The sequence below is a fragment of the Esox lucius genome, chromosome 8 (assembly GCF_011004845.1).
Source record: "Esox lucius isolate fEsoLuc1 chromosome 8, fEsoLuc1.pri, whole genome shotgun sequence".
Taxonomy (NCBI): domain Eukaryota; kingdom Metazoa; phylum Chordata; class Actinopteri; order Esociformes; family Esocidae; genus Esox; species Esox lucius.
In genome coordinates, this window is record NC_047576.1 from 18960891 (window position 1) to 18979839 (window position 18949).

Genomic DNA, 18949 nt, shown 5'->3' on the forward strand with positions numbered 1-18949 from the left:
TTGATTGCAATTAGTAATTTACCAAGAGAACAATTACATTTATGAATTTAGAATCCCTATTCAACAACATGGGCATCTCTCAAGAATGAATTTAACACACTGAATAGACTGATATCCATTTACTTCCCTTTCATGCTGCAATGTAAACATCTATTCAACCTATCTGTTCAGAACACTGAGTGCTTTTTCACTGCATTATGTAAAACATGATCCATGAGATTTGCTCAACACAAAGGCATAAGTAGGGGAGTGAGAGAGAATGGTACATTACTCAAGTCTGGCGTTAAAAACAACATGTTTTTTAGACCAGTCATTTGGAATAAGTGAGGCAATCGGTCAGCATAACAGCATAAACAAATTACTTTTACATGGTTGAAGAGAAGATTAAGAGGCTGCATGAGAATAATGAAAGACATTTGTCTTTTGATGCTTTCACTGAACATATGTCAGACTTTGACCTGTCCAGCAGTGCAGCATTTGTTTGAGTATCTCTCTATTTCTTTGTCCCTTTCTCTCCCCCTCCAACATAAACACACACACACAGGAAACGGCTTCCTTCTTTTCAAAGAGCATAGTCCCCACTTTGCTGCTATCATTTTAAGCTTTATCTAGAGCCATTATTCTCTATTGCTTGCGCAACAAGACTGGGCACATTACTTTCTAATTACTTGTATCACACAATTATGCATGCGAGTGATAATTGTTTCTACATTTTCAGTTTAATAGCCAAGAAATTATATTTCATATTAGCCTTCCTTACATTTTTTATAAATTCTTTAGCCTCTCACCAAATCCCAGAGGCTCTTGTTTATCTTACTTGGGATGGTTAATTGCACTGCAAACAAGATGTCTGTATGCAGGGCCGTAGCTAAAATGGGTAAAGGTGGATATGATTCAAGGGGCCCATGGCTTTGGGGGGCCCACTGATTTTAATGTCAATGTCGTCTGTAAGTGAGGGGGCCCAGGATTCCTGGCCACAGCCCTGTCTGTATGGAGCCATGCTGTAGTCAGTCCTGCATAACAATAAAAAGGCACAAAGCCAGGAGAGGTTGATGTGTATAAAACATAATAATGAATGCAAGACAAAAATGTAGTTCAAGGCTGGAGGTTTGCTTTTCATAATGTGCTTCTGCCAAGCATTTGCCAACACAAATTGCACACATGGTGTGATGGAAAGTTTGCACAGGGCCATAGCCGTTATATATAATTACTTAGATTAAGCCCTTGGTCTCTCATTTTCATTAATGTGGGAAATTCTATTGATTTTCAATCTGCCCAAATAGCGGGTTTGTACTTAAGTTTCATTCACTGTGAAGTCAATACTGGGTGAGTTGAAATTTCCCAGAAGAGTCACATGACCACACTTAGCTCAGCTTCCTGTTACAGTTAGGCAGCTATGACAATGACATTTTCAAAATGGGTGGGTTGACGCAAAAAAATAAGCCTTCGTCCTCCAACATGTTTCAGAGAAGTCTTAAATGCACAGTGAAAATTGAAATCCAAACTGTAAGTACAATCTAATGGCTAGTTACGTTGTTTTCTCTTAGTAAAGTAACTTTTTACATCCTTCGCGAGTTGTCATTAGCATCATTTGCTTGCAAATATTAGCTAGCTAGTTTACAACAGTAACTATCCATGTTGAACTTAACCATCACAAAGTAAAATAAGGGTTTAAAATAAGTCCTTTGTACAACAATTTGCTTTAAGCTATGTGTACTCCACTAGCTTATCCTGCAAAGGTTTGTTGTAACGGTACTGTTGCGTTGATTGGTTTAAATACAGATTACTTGCCCAGGGGTTGTACTGCCCAATCAGGAAGACGTATACCTGAGCGTCTGCATTATGGGACAGTTTAAGAAGACTCGCTGTCTACCTCCTGTATTCCCTCTTTTATTTCATGAGAAGATGATTTTTATGAAGGTAAGTTTGAAGGGTAGAAAACACTCCCCGACCGAGAACTTTTCTTAGAGCATCACAAAATAATCAGGCTTGGATTCTGAACTATAGATTGTTTTCTTTATCTCATTCTGAAGACGTTCTCAGGAGTTGCTGATCCAGGTCAAATTGCAAATCTTCTAGAAGGTAACGTTGGTAACATTTTAGGTTGTCATTTCTAACTTTGAGCTGTAGCATTAAAAAAAAATCAGTCGCTTTGGTACTGTTACCAATAGTATGGTGCAGTGTTGCAAAACTCTTAGTACAAAACTCCATTAAATACTGCTTTCAAAACAACAGATTTTGCTTTTGTTTGGTTTGAAAACATATTTCAGATCAGTGATTCATCCACACATCAAAACAGTGCAATTCTTTCAGTTCAGTCATTGTTAAAATCAGTTAGTTTAAGACCAAACAATGTAAGATGTTTCAAAAAGGCTCTTTGAAGTGATAAACGAAATCTGTTACAGTTTATTTTACTATTTTCATTACCCATCACAATAAAAAAAAAAAATCTCTGTAATTTCTATCCCATAATCAAAATCTAATCAATGTCATCTTCTGCATCTTCTTTTATTGCAATGTGTTTTTTGGTCTTATCAAATACTATCAGAAAGTAATAAAATAAATGCAGATGTTTAGCGCACACTACTAATTTGCGTCAGTTCTGTCTTTGACATTTGCCCATGGTATCTTGTCCACATCAAAATTAATATCTTCATTTTTCATGCACTACGGGAATTTTTTTTTTGGCATGGCAAATCTGAACATGACCTTGGTCACTAGTGATGTCATGGTATGGCTTATCCATGAGCTGTAGGAGGGTGACATTCTCATGGGGATGGAGGTCATAGATCTTCCACCTCGATAATGGAAAGGAGATTATGGGGCAGGTCTAGGGTCAGGAATCATGGATTGGCCCAAAACCATTCCTGTTTCACCTCTGAGTGGTGGAACCCAACATTATCAACTCAATGAGGTGTGCAGCCACAGCATTGTATGACCCAAGAAGTGACTTATGTCCTTCCAATCCATCTTCAGATATGGCTACACACATGAGTTTCTCCAATGTTGTCCAGGCACATGGACAGTTGGTTGGCCAATGATATTGCGCAGACACTGTCAAGTTTTGGCCCGGTAGAAGCCTGCTTTATCAACAAAGATGTACTTGTGATGGTTCACACCAGTTCTGTTTGTAGTTTTGACCTTGTTCTGGGGCTCTCTGATTTATTCTTTTGCCTTGCTGTCTGTCCTGCTCCATGTTGAAAGACATTGCCATGGTTGTAAGATTACCAGTTGTGGTTACTACTATGGATGGCAATCATGTCCTGTTTATGACAGTATAGTATAGTACATAGGCAATACAGTGGTCTTTTGTAGCTCACACTACCAAGACAACGGTTGTGGGTTTGAATCCCACAGAGGTTACATACAAATATATGGTCTTACGGTGGTGATTCTGTACTTTTCAATCTGAACATAGTAGGCAAAACTATGTTGAATTCATACAGTGATGATCATTTAGGAACAATTAGCATAGTGATAGTAAAAGGTATTTTAACAAGAGAGAAAATCTTATCAAACGTTATGCATGTCCTTTGTGTGAACAAAAGTTATGTCAATGTTTTTGTAGATGTTTTTTGTGAAGTGTTTGTGAAATATTTGATGATCTGTTGTGTTTTTTGTACTAAGAGTGTTGAAATATTACCAAAGCGTAATTTTTTTAAATAAATAACAACCAATGAATTTGAAGTAGCATTCACATTTCAAGTCCCCTTTCAGTTCTACTTCACTTTTGTATTTTCATAGTTATTGCACAAAATATAAATTGCAAATATAGACTAAGACATGCCAGATTTCTTTTTGGCATCATAGATGTAAGGTTTGAGAGAAATATCCAGAGATGTGCATGTTCAAACTGAACAAAGTTGTATGCCCACAAGACAATTAGTTTATTTGTTTTAGGAAAAGTGATTTGCAACATAGTATGTAGGACTATAGAAAATGACTAGCAATATGTTGGCTACAATTGATAGTGTGCAAAAAATAAACAGACACTTTAGCATTGCCCTTGGCTAGCCAACTGCAGCCAGTTAAGGCCGAACTGTCTTTTGGAATACAATTTTGCATTTCTTCATAAAGCAGAGACTCATCCAGAACAACTGTCTTGTTCAAAGAAAGCATGAGGGATTTGTTTACCTTGCCAGCTTGGAGATTTGATCTAGTTATCGTACGGTAACTAATCAGGTGCACTTACTATGAGGCTGTCTGCCTTCAATCGTCCTTTGCATAATAACCAAATGTACCATATGAATAAGTGCATATACTCTAGCATATACTGTATAGTGCTGTACTGTATTAGTGCTGTCAAAAATTATGCTCCTTTTTAGAACAAATTCAATCATACAAAAGTTATATTTCTATATAAACAACACAGTATAAATAGCAATAGGCAGAAAGGAAATTTGATCTTTTGCGTCATTCCTCAAAGTGTATATTCAGGGAAGGTAGGGAGGGACTTCAGGTGGCAACATGTTACATTAATCTATTTTAGTGGATGGAGTGCTAAGACTTCTACTGGGGAGCTGCAGCACGGCTAAATGTTACTTTAACAATCTGGTCAGGCAGTGCTTAGACTACAACAGGGGCCTAGTTCCTGTTGTTATGCTAGCTAGATCAAAGTCGGTATAAATCCAAGTCCAAAGAAGATATATTCTATGAATACAGCAGACACAGGATGAAGTCAAGCTAGTGTTTCTACTCTGCACCCTTTAACAATCTCATAGGTGTGTTTTTATATTCCTTTAGCTGACACCACATCATTTGAACTGATTCAGCTGGTGCCTCCAGGTTTGTTTTTCCACATTACTTTTTAAATGTCTAGCTAGCAGTTTATGTGCATTAAGTATAGTAAAGACATTGGTTGTTCTTGGTTTTAGTTTTTCTCAAACTACTTAAATTCTCTTTTGTTATTAAGCATAGCTGTATGGCATTTTGTATTTGTTTGTGTTTCTTGCAGAGGGAGATAGTTTGGCCACAATCGAAGAGAACACCAGAGACTTCCTTTATCCAGGCCCCAGGCTGACGACATCGCCTCGAGCCGCTGGTCCTGGGAGAGAGATGCTGATGAGCAGATCCGTCTCGTTCCCTGTGGGTGCGCCACCTCCACAGGCATTGTCATATCTGTTAAACATCTCCAACGCCATTTCCCTTCCATGTGGTTTTCTTGAGAATGCAACAATTGTAGATTTTACGTTTGCAAATTGATCTTTCGAGCTGCAGGTTATCTGAAGTCACCCTCTGGTTCGGTTTCTATCTCCTCGTTAAATGCTTTTTTGTTTTCTACTTTGCCCTCAGGGAATCTCTCCCAAGGTGGAGTTTGCAAGCACGTCGATCATTGAGGAATGTGATTGGACAGATAGGCCCAGTCAGCCTCAGCTGGCCTCCCCTGTAAGTGTGTCCTCTCCTCGCTGTCCTCATCACACCCTTGTGTTCATAATGAATTGTGTTCAGCTGTGGGAGGTTTGGATGATACCCAGGCAGCCACAGTTAAAAGAAAGGAGATGAGGGGTTTCTCAATGCTAAAACCAGACAGTGAACCAAATGGTTGTTTTGGTTTTAAAGGATGTCTTATAGCAATATTGCCACATCTTTGCTTTTTTGAGTTGATGCTCCCACTTTACTTTAAATAAACTTAATGGTGGGAGCGCTCTGAAATAGCAATTCTTTTGTAGGCGGTTTAGGTTTGCAGCCTTTATGGAATTTTGTTGTACGGTTGGGTCCACATATTAGTGAGCTGTTAGTGGTGAAGAATGAGGGGTGAAATCAATTGTAAAATTTTTCCATTAATGATCAGTACTTGTTTTCTCATGGCTCTCTATCTCTGGAGCAGAAATATGGTGAGCACAATGTTTGGTACGAATTGCAATAAATATTGTTATGGCACCTAAGTATTGTAATAATATCATGAAGTGAGGTCCCTGGCAATTTCCTGACCCCGATCTTTATTATTTTCTTGTGTTATTTTTGATCTCTGTGCCTCCGAGGGGCGCCTCAATCCGAGGCCATTTTGATTATCTACACTGTTGATTGACATGTTATCATTTCCATCACATTTTTAAATTAAGATTTGAGCGTCCTCGAACTGTCAACGCATAGTAAAAAAAATTCAACCGAAATAACCAACAGGCTTGTTAAATCCTAGTATATAAACATTGGTACCCTCAACAGTTCAAATGCACTTACTTTGATTCAATTGATCTTCTTTCTGTTTAAAATGGGCCGGAGGTGGATCGCGCCACAGAGAGGAGCCCTGTGACCACCGTAGGGAAACATTTAACATTTATTTCTGGACTTCTGCAGAATTGCTTGTCTATCATTCCAGTTGCTTTCCACCTCTTTTGTTGCCATGGCTACTGACGTCCCAGTAGTTTAGCAGCACATTTAAGGGTATCCTCTCCTTGTGAATGTAATTATAGGGAAGTAGATCAGTTGAATTGATATCCAGGCCCGGTTCCTGGTTTCTTTTATGTTATTTGTTTAGAGAAACAGGCAGTCAATCAGCATTGGTATCCCACTTCTCACCTGCCTTCTCCCCACCGTCTCCTTTGGATTTAAAGGGCAACCTGTGCTCAGTTGCATAAAATTTCCATTTACTTTTTCAAATGGAAGATTCGTGGCTCCTTTCAGGATTTGTTTTTATATATAATGGGGCCTATCAATTTTGCCAGTTGAGTCTGCTTTATGATGGTTATGCTTTAAAGGGGTATTTGGCACACAGACGGTAGGAGAGGGAGAACAAGGTAGTCATCCATTTTCACTGAGAACTTAAAAGCCCCTGCAGAGTCAGATCCAAAAAAGGAATTTGTCATTGTTCCAAAACCTCACAAAAGAGTATTATCTATCAAGTCACTGTTGTGAAATGTTCCCCAGAGCAATTTTTTTAAATGGGCATTATTGACAAATTGGCAGGATCTGGATGGGTGTAGGGATTCTGTTGTGACCCCCAAGAAGATTGTGGATGAGAGTAAAGTGATAGGGAGAAGCATCCTTTGTTGCTGCCTTTAGCTTTCCTTTATACAATGCTAATGGATACTCGGAATTCATATTACCCTGGCAGGTTGAGCAAAACACTAAGTCTCCTCTTTTCCAATTTTATAATAGCAACACTTTCAAAATGTCGAGCCCTGTAATGGAGAATTTAGTCATTTTCTTCTCCCTCTGTCTCTTTTTTTCCCTAGTCTTTCAGATAGCTGTCTTGTCCATTTGCACTGTTGTCAGTCCTGTTTTGTCTGTGTTTGTATGCATGTCCCTCTTTGTAAAATCTCATGGTGTGGACTTGACATGGCATTCTTTTTAAATGGGTTTTCTCGACACGATTTGCATGCGTTTGAACGGGTCTCGTTTCTTGTTTAATAAGCTACTTGTGGCTCTGCCTTTGTTGTTTCAAGGACACCCTGCTTTATCACCCATTACCAAACCACCAGGCCCACTAATCACATCAGACAAGCAAAACTCATGGTGGAAAATGGCTTTTTTGTGTTTACACCCAAATAAGAGAAAGAAGTAAGAAGAACACAGTAAAAAGGACTTTAATTTCGTTAAAAGTGTCGACTCAGAATGACAATCTCAATCAAGATTTATTTATTCCATTTCCTAAAAATTAGTTTATATGCCAGGGTGTCCCCGATTAGCATTTAAATGATCTTTATTTTACAACCATGTGATACTATTATCATATTACTCTGAACCTGGCAATCAAAAGCAATTAAAAATGTTTGTACTTATTTATCTGGGCATCGCCTGCAGGAACTAAGATATTGCGTCTCAGAATGATGTTAGTGACCATTTGAATTATAGAAGTCATTTTGCAATCACGGTGATATGAAAGCAAAGAGGTAAAATGTTATGCTCCATGATTTGAATGTAGAGAATCTGGGAGTTGAGCGTCTCATTAATAGCCAGATAAATTGTTTTGTTTTTTTATTGCCAAACTAACACTTTTAGATAAGTCTGTGTGTCTGCTTTGGTCTTTGACCTATGCATTGTAATCATCATCAGCTTCTGTGTTTAATGCAAATTAAGAAAAAACTAACCAATTAAAATAAAATAGTGTACTTTTCCAATTTAGTAATTTCGCTGACGCTCTTAATCAGAGCGACTTGCATATATTATTGATTGTACTGATACTCTTAGGCCAACATGGTTTTTGTTACGGGGTGAATAGTGGATGAATAAGCCAACTGGAAGCGGCGGAAGTCAGGTAGCCATAATGATATGAGGGCTTTATTAGAAATGTAGTGAGGACAACTGGGTTAATACTCCTAGAATAAGTACCATAAGATATCTAGTTACCAGTTTAACCACCCATCTAAAAGTCCCCACTTTATGATGCATAATGACTCATTCACGGTCTTGGGGCACTATGATTTGATTTTGACACCAGAAGGAAGAGTGACCAGGACCGACCCTGCCTAACTTCAGAGGCAAACCAGCAGTGACAGGCAGGGTGCTCTGCTGCTGGTCTGTATATACCTGCAGCTGTAGTCGTGTCATTCTTAGAACATTATGCCTTCCCATTTGCAGCCATGCTGTAGTCCATCCTCAGCCAAATGGTCCCCAGGCAGACAAAGACCAGAACAGGGGGCTGTTGGGATCCCCAAGAAGCCACTGAAAGGGAAGGAGTTGAATCGGAATGCACCATCCAGTGGATACAGGAAGCCCACCGTGGCTTCCCAGACCCGGTCCCCTTCTCCTTACACCCACCGCCGGATGTGTCAGCTGTCTGAAGAGGCCAGACAGAGACTCAGCCACTTCCATCTTGGGCCCCACAGGTTTAAAAAGGAAACGGAACCACAGGTCCCCTTTGTGGTTGGTGCTTTTTTTTTTTCCTCCATACATTTCCAATGCCCCCCATTTAGTTCACCTCTTCCTAGTTAAGCAAGGCTAGATTAAGAATATTCCGTGGTTTTGGAATCGCGTGAAGCTTTTTTTTTTTGTTTATCAGCTTCTTTCACCCTCATTTTCTAGGCTCTAGAGTATTTTCAGCGTAAAAGTGTACCCCTTTAGTTTACTGCAAAAATTGTGTGTCACGATGGTAGGATTTGCATATCTTCTAGAGTATTGTTGTGATCAAGCTCAATAAACCCCAAGCTCCTGGGGACGGTTGGAGAGCCACTGGAAGTCCTTTCAGTGGCTCTTTGTGTTTTGGTTTGATTGTTAATTTAAATAACATCCAGTCCTGAGGTGTAAATATCAAAGCTGTCATGTCATTAAAGCAAAGACTGGGATTAAGCGGCGATATCAGTGTGGCATTTTCCATAATGCTGCCTCAAAAAAGGGAGGGTTTTACAGAGTAAATCTCGGGGCTACAGTTAACCTAATTAACAGTCAAACCATGATTAACAAATAGTTACCTATTGAAGTCTCTTCGGCTTGCACCGAATGCATTATCAACGCCTGGTTAAATAAAGTTTATATGTGGGAGAAAGTGGCTAATTTCATTGGTTAGAGTAATGGTATTCATGTGTAATTAAAGTACCCGCGGTTTAATTAAAGAGTGAGGTTCAGTCGACAAAGCGCAACCTGAAAAGAGTTGGATTTAGTGGTGTCGGTCTGCCTAAAAACGTTCTCTCTTTGGTCAGCCCATGTTCTGTAGTCCTTATATTAAGTAATTAACTCTGAGAAGAACTACAAATATAACTGGAGAAATTAGTCCCCTTTGTGTCGTGACGCGCCGCTTAGCACTTCCATTATCCGGATAATGACTGACTTTAGCTGATTGTTTTATCTTTTATCTGCTGCAGGTCTCCCGTACTGCGAGTGCCTCCATGATCGAGACCCCTTCTCGTTTCTCTCCCTCTAAAATGACCCTTCCCCACAGCAGGTCCACCAGCTTTGCTGCAGACCGCTCGGACAGTGAGTCCGTTATGTGTAGTAATATCTATATTGTTGGATGTTAATACATTTAGTTTCTTTCTTCTAAATACTTATTGAATACTCACCTTCTAAAGACTCATTTACAGGTTACCACTTTTGCACTGTATAATATATTTTTTTTTTTAGATTCTTCTCTCCTTGGCAGCTACAGGCCAGTTCGAGTAAGTAACATCTTTATATAAAACATGAAAACAATGTTCAAGTAATATCACTAGTTTGGTCCTACCCGTTGGAGGTTAGTTCAACTACAGCAGGAGCCCTTTCAAACAGACTCAACCTTCCACGTGCTTTAACTTCAGTTTTCGTCAACCAGCTTACAAAAGTTGTAATACATATCTGGATATTTTAATAGTGTAAAAAAAAATATTTAGATGGCACGATGAGAGAATTCAAGCCAACAGGAAATGTCAGAGGGATTTCACTTCATCTGTCATTGCTTGTTTGAGGAGAGATGATTGCGTGTTGTAGTGACCGCGATGGAAGAGAGGGAGGGAGCCTCTTTCCTGTGTGACATCAAAAGCTGGTGCAGTTTCTGTGGACTGATACAGATTCGGCATTTTAGGGTGAGCTTATGTATCCACCTAAAATAATGTCTGGTGAAAGCTTTTTGTTAAATGTAATAGTGCATACGTTATTGGTCGTCGCTGCGGTTCTGACCTTACCATTAGTCTGCTGAAGGAAGTTCCTGGAGGTTCTGCACATGTGCGGACCAGTTTTATTTGTAGTAGTTGAGAACATGCTACTCTGGCGAATGTGATGAAGCTGAATCACAGTGTTCTAGGGGACAGTACATAATAGGGCCAAATGTAATAGCATAGTGTCACGTTACTGGAAGACAAAAACACCACCACATTGATTCATGAGGAATAACTCAAGGTTTTACAGCCATGCAGAATCATTCGGTGTATTAAGCATTTGTGCTTCATGTTTAGTTCATAGTTAAACATTTCCACCTGAGTTAAAGCCTACAATGAATACATTTTAGAGCCAACAATGTAAAAATGTAATTTTCTTATCTGTGCTGTCAAACGTGATCAGCACGTGCTGAAGCTTCTGGAAGCTCCCAGTCTTTTTATTCGATGGACAAATTAAACAATGTTCATTGGATGATTGAAAAGAATGGGAATACAAGTACAATATAGCGTGTATCTAGTGCAAATAAATGCTTTCTTTCTTCTGGCTTTCTTAAAACTCAGAAATCCCCAGGGAAGTCTTTCAGTACCCCGGTCAGGGTGGCCAGGTCAGCCCTGGCAGCACATTGTTCAACCCCTGCAGCTGGCCCAAGAAGTCCCCAACTCAGTCCCCTGCTCAGCCGCTCCTCCCTCAGAGAGAGGTAACAAACCACCCCCTACAGGAACACACTTCAACATTTGTTTCTTTTCTTTTCCCCCACTGGGGCGTTTGCTATTTCAGTTTCCCACACAGTCAACCTCTTGATGGAGTTTGATAGTATAAAGCACAATTAGTCCCTGCTAATGACTTTGTATTTTGTCTCTGCTGTCCCCGGAGTAGTTTCTGCAGATGTTCACCAATGACAAGATCTAAAGCCGTGTGTCATCATTAGCTGTCGTTTCTAGCTTGGAATCTCCATGTTTTTGTCCCCGCTGAGTTACGAAGGGGAGGACAAACAGTTTTTGGCAGAATTTGACTAGACATTGTCATGCTTCTGTGTTTGCCTAAAAGATGTTGAAAGAATTCTGGGCAAAACCACCTTGCCTGTGTGATTTTCTAATTATACAGTATTGACAAATTGTGGACCTCATGAGAGCCTGGCCAAATACAACAGGCTGTGTCCGTCTAATATTTATTGTGATTACACTTGACAACCAAGATGAATATCCCATGCCTTCAAATTACAGGATCTGTTGTCTTGTCATGTTTGTTCATTACTTAAAAGAAAAAAAGTGTCTCAGAGAAAATAAGAGGAAAAGGGTATTGATTGTGTTTCAGCGATAGCAAATGCATTTGACCCGACACACACACTAATACATTCTGAGAGGACCCTGTCATTGATCGCAACAGCTGAAAGCTAAACCAAGAAATGTTTCTTTGTTTGTTTGTTGCCCCCGCCTCCCTTTTTCAAGTTTGTAAGCAAACATTAAAATCAATAGACAATTTTAAACTGTAAAGTAAATTGTTGGAAATGAATGATACTTCTCTTGATTGAAAACACAACTGAAGTCACAGAGCTTGAGATTAAGCCCAGGCTTTGTTGATTCTGACATCGGGAGAAGGAGCACGTCTTCTGGAAGTCTGAGGGTGGAGAGCGAAGTTAATGTGAGCATCTATCATTTGCTTTTCCATCAGTCTATTCATGTTCTGATGGTTTGGCCTTTGACCATCTGTCAAATTGAAGATAAAAAGCATCATCAGACGCCAAGTCAGCAGGACTCTCTCACCAATCAGATGTGGATGGACTTTTACTGGCATTTACTTTGTGTTTGTGAGTCTGGTCTTACCAACACAGACATTCTGCCCATTTGTGGACAGCAACCCCATTGTGTTATTCTGAAAATGGACAGAATTAACACCGCTGAAATGACTCTGGGTGTGGTCTGGTGGACAGGTGGTCTTAGTCACTGTCGCAGGAGCACATGTAGTCCTCTAGCATTGGTTGGAATCTCACCTACTTCTCTTTCCTAAAATCTACTACCACTTTCCTGCCCAAGAAAACTTTTAAGGCTATCTCAAAAACTGGGGAAGACTTAAAATCTAAGGAACATTCAAATTCTCGATTATAGTTGCATAAATGCTACATTTGGTATACAGTTCTGGAAAAAATGTAGAGACCACTGCACCTTTTTCTTTCCTTTCCAAAAAAGTCCAAAAGGAAGGTTTTGAGTGAGGAACAGAAGCGTTCATTTTGCAGTGGTCTCTTAATTTTAACCCTTCTGTTCTTGCAGTGGTTTCTTAATTTTAACCCTTCTGTTCCTGCAGTGGTCTCTTAATTTTAACCCTTCTGTTCTTGCAGTGGTCTCTTAATTTTAACCCTTCTGTTCCTGCAGTGGTCTCTTAATTTTAACCCTTCTGTTCCTGCAGTGGTCTCTTAATTTTAACCCTTCTGTTCTTGCAGTGGTCTCTTAATTTTAACCCTTCTGTTCCTGCAGTGGTCTCTTAATTTCTTCCAGAGCTGTATGTAGCTTTCTGAGCTGGTTAATCTTTAGTTTTAATATTATTGCAATAAATGCATACATTTTTGCATACAACTAGATCAAAAATGACCCGTACACCCGTAGGAATCCTACCAACCATTCTGGCATTGCAAGCCCCATGATCTACCAACCGAGATGCACAGAACCAATTCAAAGTTACAAATATTTACTGCAGGAGTGGAAAAAAAGTAGTTAGGTCTTTCTGGCAAAGGGTTCATAAGCATGCTGTTATGCAGCCATCCAGCACACCGTGTCACTGAAAGCTTCACAATTTCTGTTTATGTTTTATGCCTGTTATATGTGCTGGTTTTTTTTTGTATCCCATGGTTTTCATTAGGATACAGCACCGACTAGTGGAAAAAATGAGTACTGTAATGAGTATAAAATAGAACATAATTGTTTTTTAGTGAGTTTCAATGCTACTTGTGATGTGTTTTGACATGGATATCATTATTCTAGGTTCCACACTGCGTTTAGTCCATCTGATGAGATCCACAGTCGAGTCCAAAAGGTTCTCCACACTCATGGGGCTGACAGGAAACTACACTTTGTGAGTAACCTATTACCATTAAGGGTAGATGGGGGGGGGGGGGCACTCATTTTGACTTCTTCAACTTTAACACCCATTTATAGTATTGGGTTTGGTGGACTTATGTTGGTGTGTTAGTTCTGCACTACATGTTTGTCAAAGCACATTTTGATTTTACTTATTTAGTAACCTGAACTTCCTCTGACCCCGTGTGCGCTTTTATTCCCCCATTTTCATTTTCTTGAAGTACCTGTCTTAGTTTGCCTCAAAGGAAGAAAGCAGGCCAGTTGGCAAGTGTTGTGATAAAACATTTTTACGCATCGCCTCCCACCTTTTGCAGTTTGAAATGTCCTGATGGCAAAACCAGAGAGAAAGCTGTTTAATTACTCTAAAGCTGTCTGAAATCCGCTCTGAAATAAAGAGAAGACAGGGTTCTGTGGGTGGAAGATCTTCAGGCAGTAAGCTGCTGTTAAGGGCTCATCTTCCCGAGCACAAAACAGAGGGGAAGGTACCAAGGAGCCTCAGCATGGTGCCAACAGCTACATGGCTAAAGCAGAGCTCCAAGAGGAAGAAATGCCTAATCCACACATAATTAAAAGGAATGACTTAAGGGGATTTATTTAAAGAGAATTAAATCAAACTGAAAGAGCCAAAAATACAATATTTAGAATTATAACCAACATTGCTGTATGTTTTTAAAGGTTTCGATGATTAATTAATTTGTTAATGTCATATTTACAGTGGGGTTGGAAACAATGCACATTAATAAGAGATTAACAAAATGACTGTATAAAATCAATAAAAAAAATATTGTGGTATAGTGTATTCTCTAAATATTACACTACAATTGCACAGAATAAAAAAAAAAAGTCAAACCTATCGGACCCTAAACAATTTTTACATCATGGTTGCCACAAATTAATCTCGTCAACTTGATCGCCAGAATGTTATTGGTAAACCATCCACCACACATTTATTTTGGAAACCCCCCCCCCCCCCCCCCCCCCCCAATGCCATAAATGTAATTTGCCTACAAACGGTGGGAAAAGGACTGTCATTTAGAACCAGAACAGTTGAATGAATGTTTACTCCTCATTTGCCTTTTTAATTTGTTCTAAAGACCAACAACGAGAAAGGCAGTAAAGAAATTCACTTGAGAAAACCCAATAATTATCTGCTCAGCTGGATAGCCTCTAGCATGATGGCAAATGTTGCCAAGTTGGACTATCAACAATGCCTGTGACTAGCCATTTGAGACCAATTGTCAAACCCTTGGTTGTAGTGAAATAATCTTCCTCATAGTTTCATCAGGCAAATATGTTCCTTGACAGAGGGACTTAAGTACCACACGTCAAGTAAAATGTGATACAGTGAGTGACCTGGAAGCTTCAGTAGTCAGTTATAGTGCCACTATCTGGCCAATCCCTGTTCTTTGCATTTATTTAATAAGGTTTGCTCAAAATGGAGCCAGCGGAGTCAGATATTGCAATAATGTAGTTATATAACATAGCATCAGTGAAATAAAGGTTGTCTATCCATGTCCCCTGTTCTTGCTGAATGTACAGGTGCATAAAAAAATATTCTTATTTTTTTCTCCATAATTCAAATCAAAAAGTGACACCATATATTCTAGATTCATTACACAAAGTGAAATAGACTTTTTTGTTTCAATCTTGATGATTACAGCTTACAGCTCTTGGAAATAAATCCAGTATCTCAAAATAGAATAGAAAATGTACAATGCAGAAATGTCGAGCTGAGATGCGCTCTAATCAGCTAAATAACTCCCTGAGCCTTCAGTACACACAACCATAATTATGGGGAAGTCTGCTGACTTGACAGTTGTCCAGAAGACACTCATTGACACCCTCCACGAGGAGGGTAAACCACAGAAGGTCATTGCTGAAAGGGCTGGCTGTTCGCAGAGTGCTGTATCAAAGCATATTCATGGAAAGTTGACTGGAAGGGAAAAGTGTGGTAGGAAAAGGTGCCCAAGCAACAGGGGTGACTGCAACCTTGAGAGGATTGTCAAGCAAAGACAATTCAAGAACTTGGGTGAGCTTCACAAGAAGTGGACCGAGTCAGTGCACAGAGGTGTCCTGGAAATGGACAAGTGTTGCATTCCTAGTGTCAAGCCGCTCCTGAACCAGAGACGTCAGAAGTGTCTTACCTGGGCGATGGAGAAAAAGAACAACTGTTGCTCAGTGGTCCAAAGTGCTCTCTTCAAATTTAGCATTTCATTTGTAAATCAAGGTCCCAGAGTTTGGAGTAAGAGTGGAGAGGCACAGAATCCACGTTGCTTGAAGTCCAGTGTGAAGTTTCCACAGTCAGTGATGGTTTGGGGTGTCTTGTCATCTGCTGGTGTTGGTCCACTGAGTTATCAAGTCCAGAGTCAATACAGCCATCTACCAGGAGATTTTAGAGCACTTCATGCTTTCATCTGCTGACAAGCTTTATGGAGAAGATTTCCTTCTCCAGCAGGACTTGCGTAATTAATCTAGAATATGCTGTCACTTTTTTATTTGAATTATGGGAAAAAATGAACTTTTACACAATATTCTCATTTCTTGAGATGCACCTGTATTTGTAGGATGAGGATGGGTGTTGGACCAAGCCGGGACCTCAGCTCTTCCGTAAAGACTCTTCATGTAACGGCCAGGTCTTCCAGGACAGGTATGTGTAATAATAACCACAAAGACAGTGGTCTTAATGGAAAGCTGCTTTTCATTGGTTTGGCTAGAGGTTTTTGTATGGCAGGTAATTCAGTGTATTTTAATACACCTGTTAAGCAATAATTAAATTATGTACAGTAAATATGCAGTCTGGGACTTTTGCAAAAACACATTTCTTAAACCTACCTCAGCCATAACATTCCAAATTTGAAAGCAAGTTGTTTTAATGACATGGGGCACATATCAGCACATACAGGAAATAGTACACCATTTTCTGGGAGCCCTTTTTTTGCTTGACAGTGCCACTTTGCCACTTTACAACCAGTGGCCAAATGTCATGGAATGCATCTTTTAATTACTCTTACTGTGGTGTCCTTAACTGATGCTTTGTCTGGTGTACTGTCACTGCAGAGTGTCACTGGGAGAAACTTCTGTCCACCTGGACAACGCAACGTTTTGGAGCAGCCAGGCTGCCCGCTACTCAGGGAAACCCCACAGGGCTGTGTTTGAGGAGAGCCTGGGACGCATCTATAAGAACATGTACAGAAGGGCTTCCAGCACCGTCTGAGATCTATGGTCACCTGAATTTATTTGCTCCATTTGTAAAGACGAGCAAGGGAAGGCTGTATCAAATGAATGAAGTGGAACAGTCTGCTGCCTGAATGTGTGAGCAAAAATAAACCCATACCCACTGTAAAACATGGTGTGGTTCTGGGATTTCATTGGACTATTTAGCTCTAGACCAAGGACATTTTGGACTTTACCCAGTACCAGGATAGTTTTGCCAAAAATAAAGGATAGGACAAGGCTTAGTGTTGTTGTCCTTGTAAGAAGGTGCACCAAAGTACCAAATATAAAGTTGACCCTTCCTCCTTCTTCCTCCAAATACGGTGAGTGGAGTTTAGACCAAAAAGCTCTATTTCTGTCTCATCAAACCACATGACCTTCTCCCATTCCTCCTCTGGATCATCTAGATGGTCATTGGCAAACTTTAGACGGGCCTGGACATGCGCTGGCTTGAGCAGGGGGACCTTGCGTGCGCTGCAGGATTTTAATCCATGACCGCGTATTGTGTTACTAATGGTTTTCTTTTAGACTGTGGTCCCAGCTCTCTTCAGGTTATTGACCAGGTCCTGCCTTGTAGTTCTGGGCTGATCCCTCACCTTCCTCATGATCATTGATGCCCCACGAGGTGAGATCTTGCATGGAGCCCCAGACCGAGGAAGATTGACCATCATCTTGAATTTCTTCCAGATCTCTAATAATTGCACCAGCAGTTGTTGCCTTCTCACCAAGCTACTTGCCTATTGTTCTGTAGCCCATCCCAGCCTTGTGCAGGTCTACAATTGTATCCCTGATGTCCTTACACAGCTCTCTGGTCTTGGCCATTGTGGAGAGGTTGGAGTCTGTTTGATCGAGTACATGGACAGGTGTCTTTTATACATGTAACAAGTTCAAACAGGCGCAGTTAATACAGGTAATGAGTGGAGAACAGGAGGGCTTCTTAAAGAAAAACTAACAGGTCTGTGAGAGCCAGAATTCTTACTGGTTGGTAGGTGATCAAATACTTATGTCACACTATAAAATGCAAATTAATTATTTAAAAATCATATAATGTGATTTTCTGGATTTAGATTCCGTCTCTCACTGTTGAAGTGTACCTATGATAAAAATTACAGACCTCTACATGCCTTGTAAGTAGGAAAACCTGCAAAATTGGCAGTGTATCAAATACTTGTTCTCCCCACTGTAGCAAACTACAGATATATCTGGGACTCTATTTGCATATATTTATTATGACCACTAGGGGCAGTGGTGATTACACTCTAAATAGACTGCAGTGTGTAAAGCCATAGACCTCAAGTTCAAATTCTTGAAGTACTCCCTCCCTGCTCTCATACACTACACATATTATAGGAAATCTGCAAAAATGTATGTACAGTCACTATTATTGGCACCCTGTGTAAAGATAAGCAAAAAAGGTTGTATGAGAAACTCATTTCTAAGGAACTGTTCACTACACATGCCATCTGGAACAAAAGCAATTTGATGTTGGCATCTTAAATTTTAACTCCCAACCAATGGTGACAGTGTAGCTTTACTGCCCACCCACCCCATAATCCCAATCAACCATTGAGATTGTGTCTCCAATGGTTGTAATTTCAAATCCTCCATAATGACCAATAAATTGGTCGTTTTTCCAGACATGTGATGCACACAATTCACTGGGGGACATTACATTTACAATTTGGCTGGTTTATCTCAGCCTTCTATCAAGGGTGCCAATAATAAAGTGACTATAAATGTACAAACGCATGACTGAGCACCAAATGAGATTGGTGGTAGCCTACTTGTAGATGAAGAAATACTTGTATTATGCTGTACTATTACCAAAGCATTGTCATACCACATTTCCACTTCAGTATTTTACAGTGATTAAACAAGTAACTCAACTTACATGACAAGCATATTATGCATTTATTTTTTACTCTGTAAGATGGATTTCTGTACTTTGAAGGAGACAAACATTAAATTACAATTATTTCCTGTCTCAATGGATAACTTCAATCACTAAGAACTTGTTAGATGTAAATTAACCTTATCAGCAACTGAAAAAGTTAATTTCTTCAAGTTCTTCCTTCTGCTCCTATTGGCAGCAACATAGTTTGTTACTGTTCCGTTGGCTAGACTGTTGATGGGGATGAGCTCCAGTGATTCTACCA

At 39.8% G+C, this 18949-nt stretch overlaps 1 protein-coding gene across 2 annotated transcripts; it reads left to right on the forward strand.

The window, feature by feature from the left end:
- The first annotated feature begins 1397 nt into the window (after nt 1-1397).
- spata6 (spermatogenesis associated 6) lies at nt 1398-16925 on the forward strand. 2 transcript variants are annotated; one of them, XM_010872052.2, is made up of 13 exons: nt 1398-1506; nt 1783-1920; nt 2034-2082; nt 4744-4785; nt 4955-5085; nt 5293-5385; nt 8521-8805; nt 9741-9852; nt 10000-10034; nt 11070-11206; nt 13485-13575; nt 16145-16227; nt 16638-16925. In XM_010872052.2, the coding sequence occupies exons 1-13, from the start codon at nt 1417-1419 to the stop codon at nt 16792-16794; spliced, it is 1443 nt and encodes a 480-aa protein (XP_010870354.1). In that variant the 5' UTR covers nt 1398-1416; the 3' UTR covers nt 16795-16925. The 2 variants fall into 2 exon arrangements, with proteins under 2 accessions (XP_010870354.1, XP_019904315.1); XM_020048756.3 differs by lacking the exons at nt 16145-16227; nt 16638-16925 and adding an exon at nt 13895-14231.
- Nucleotides 16926-18949: the final 2024 nt, after the last annotated feature.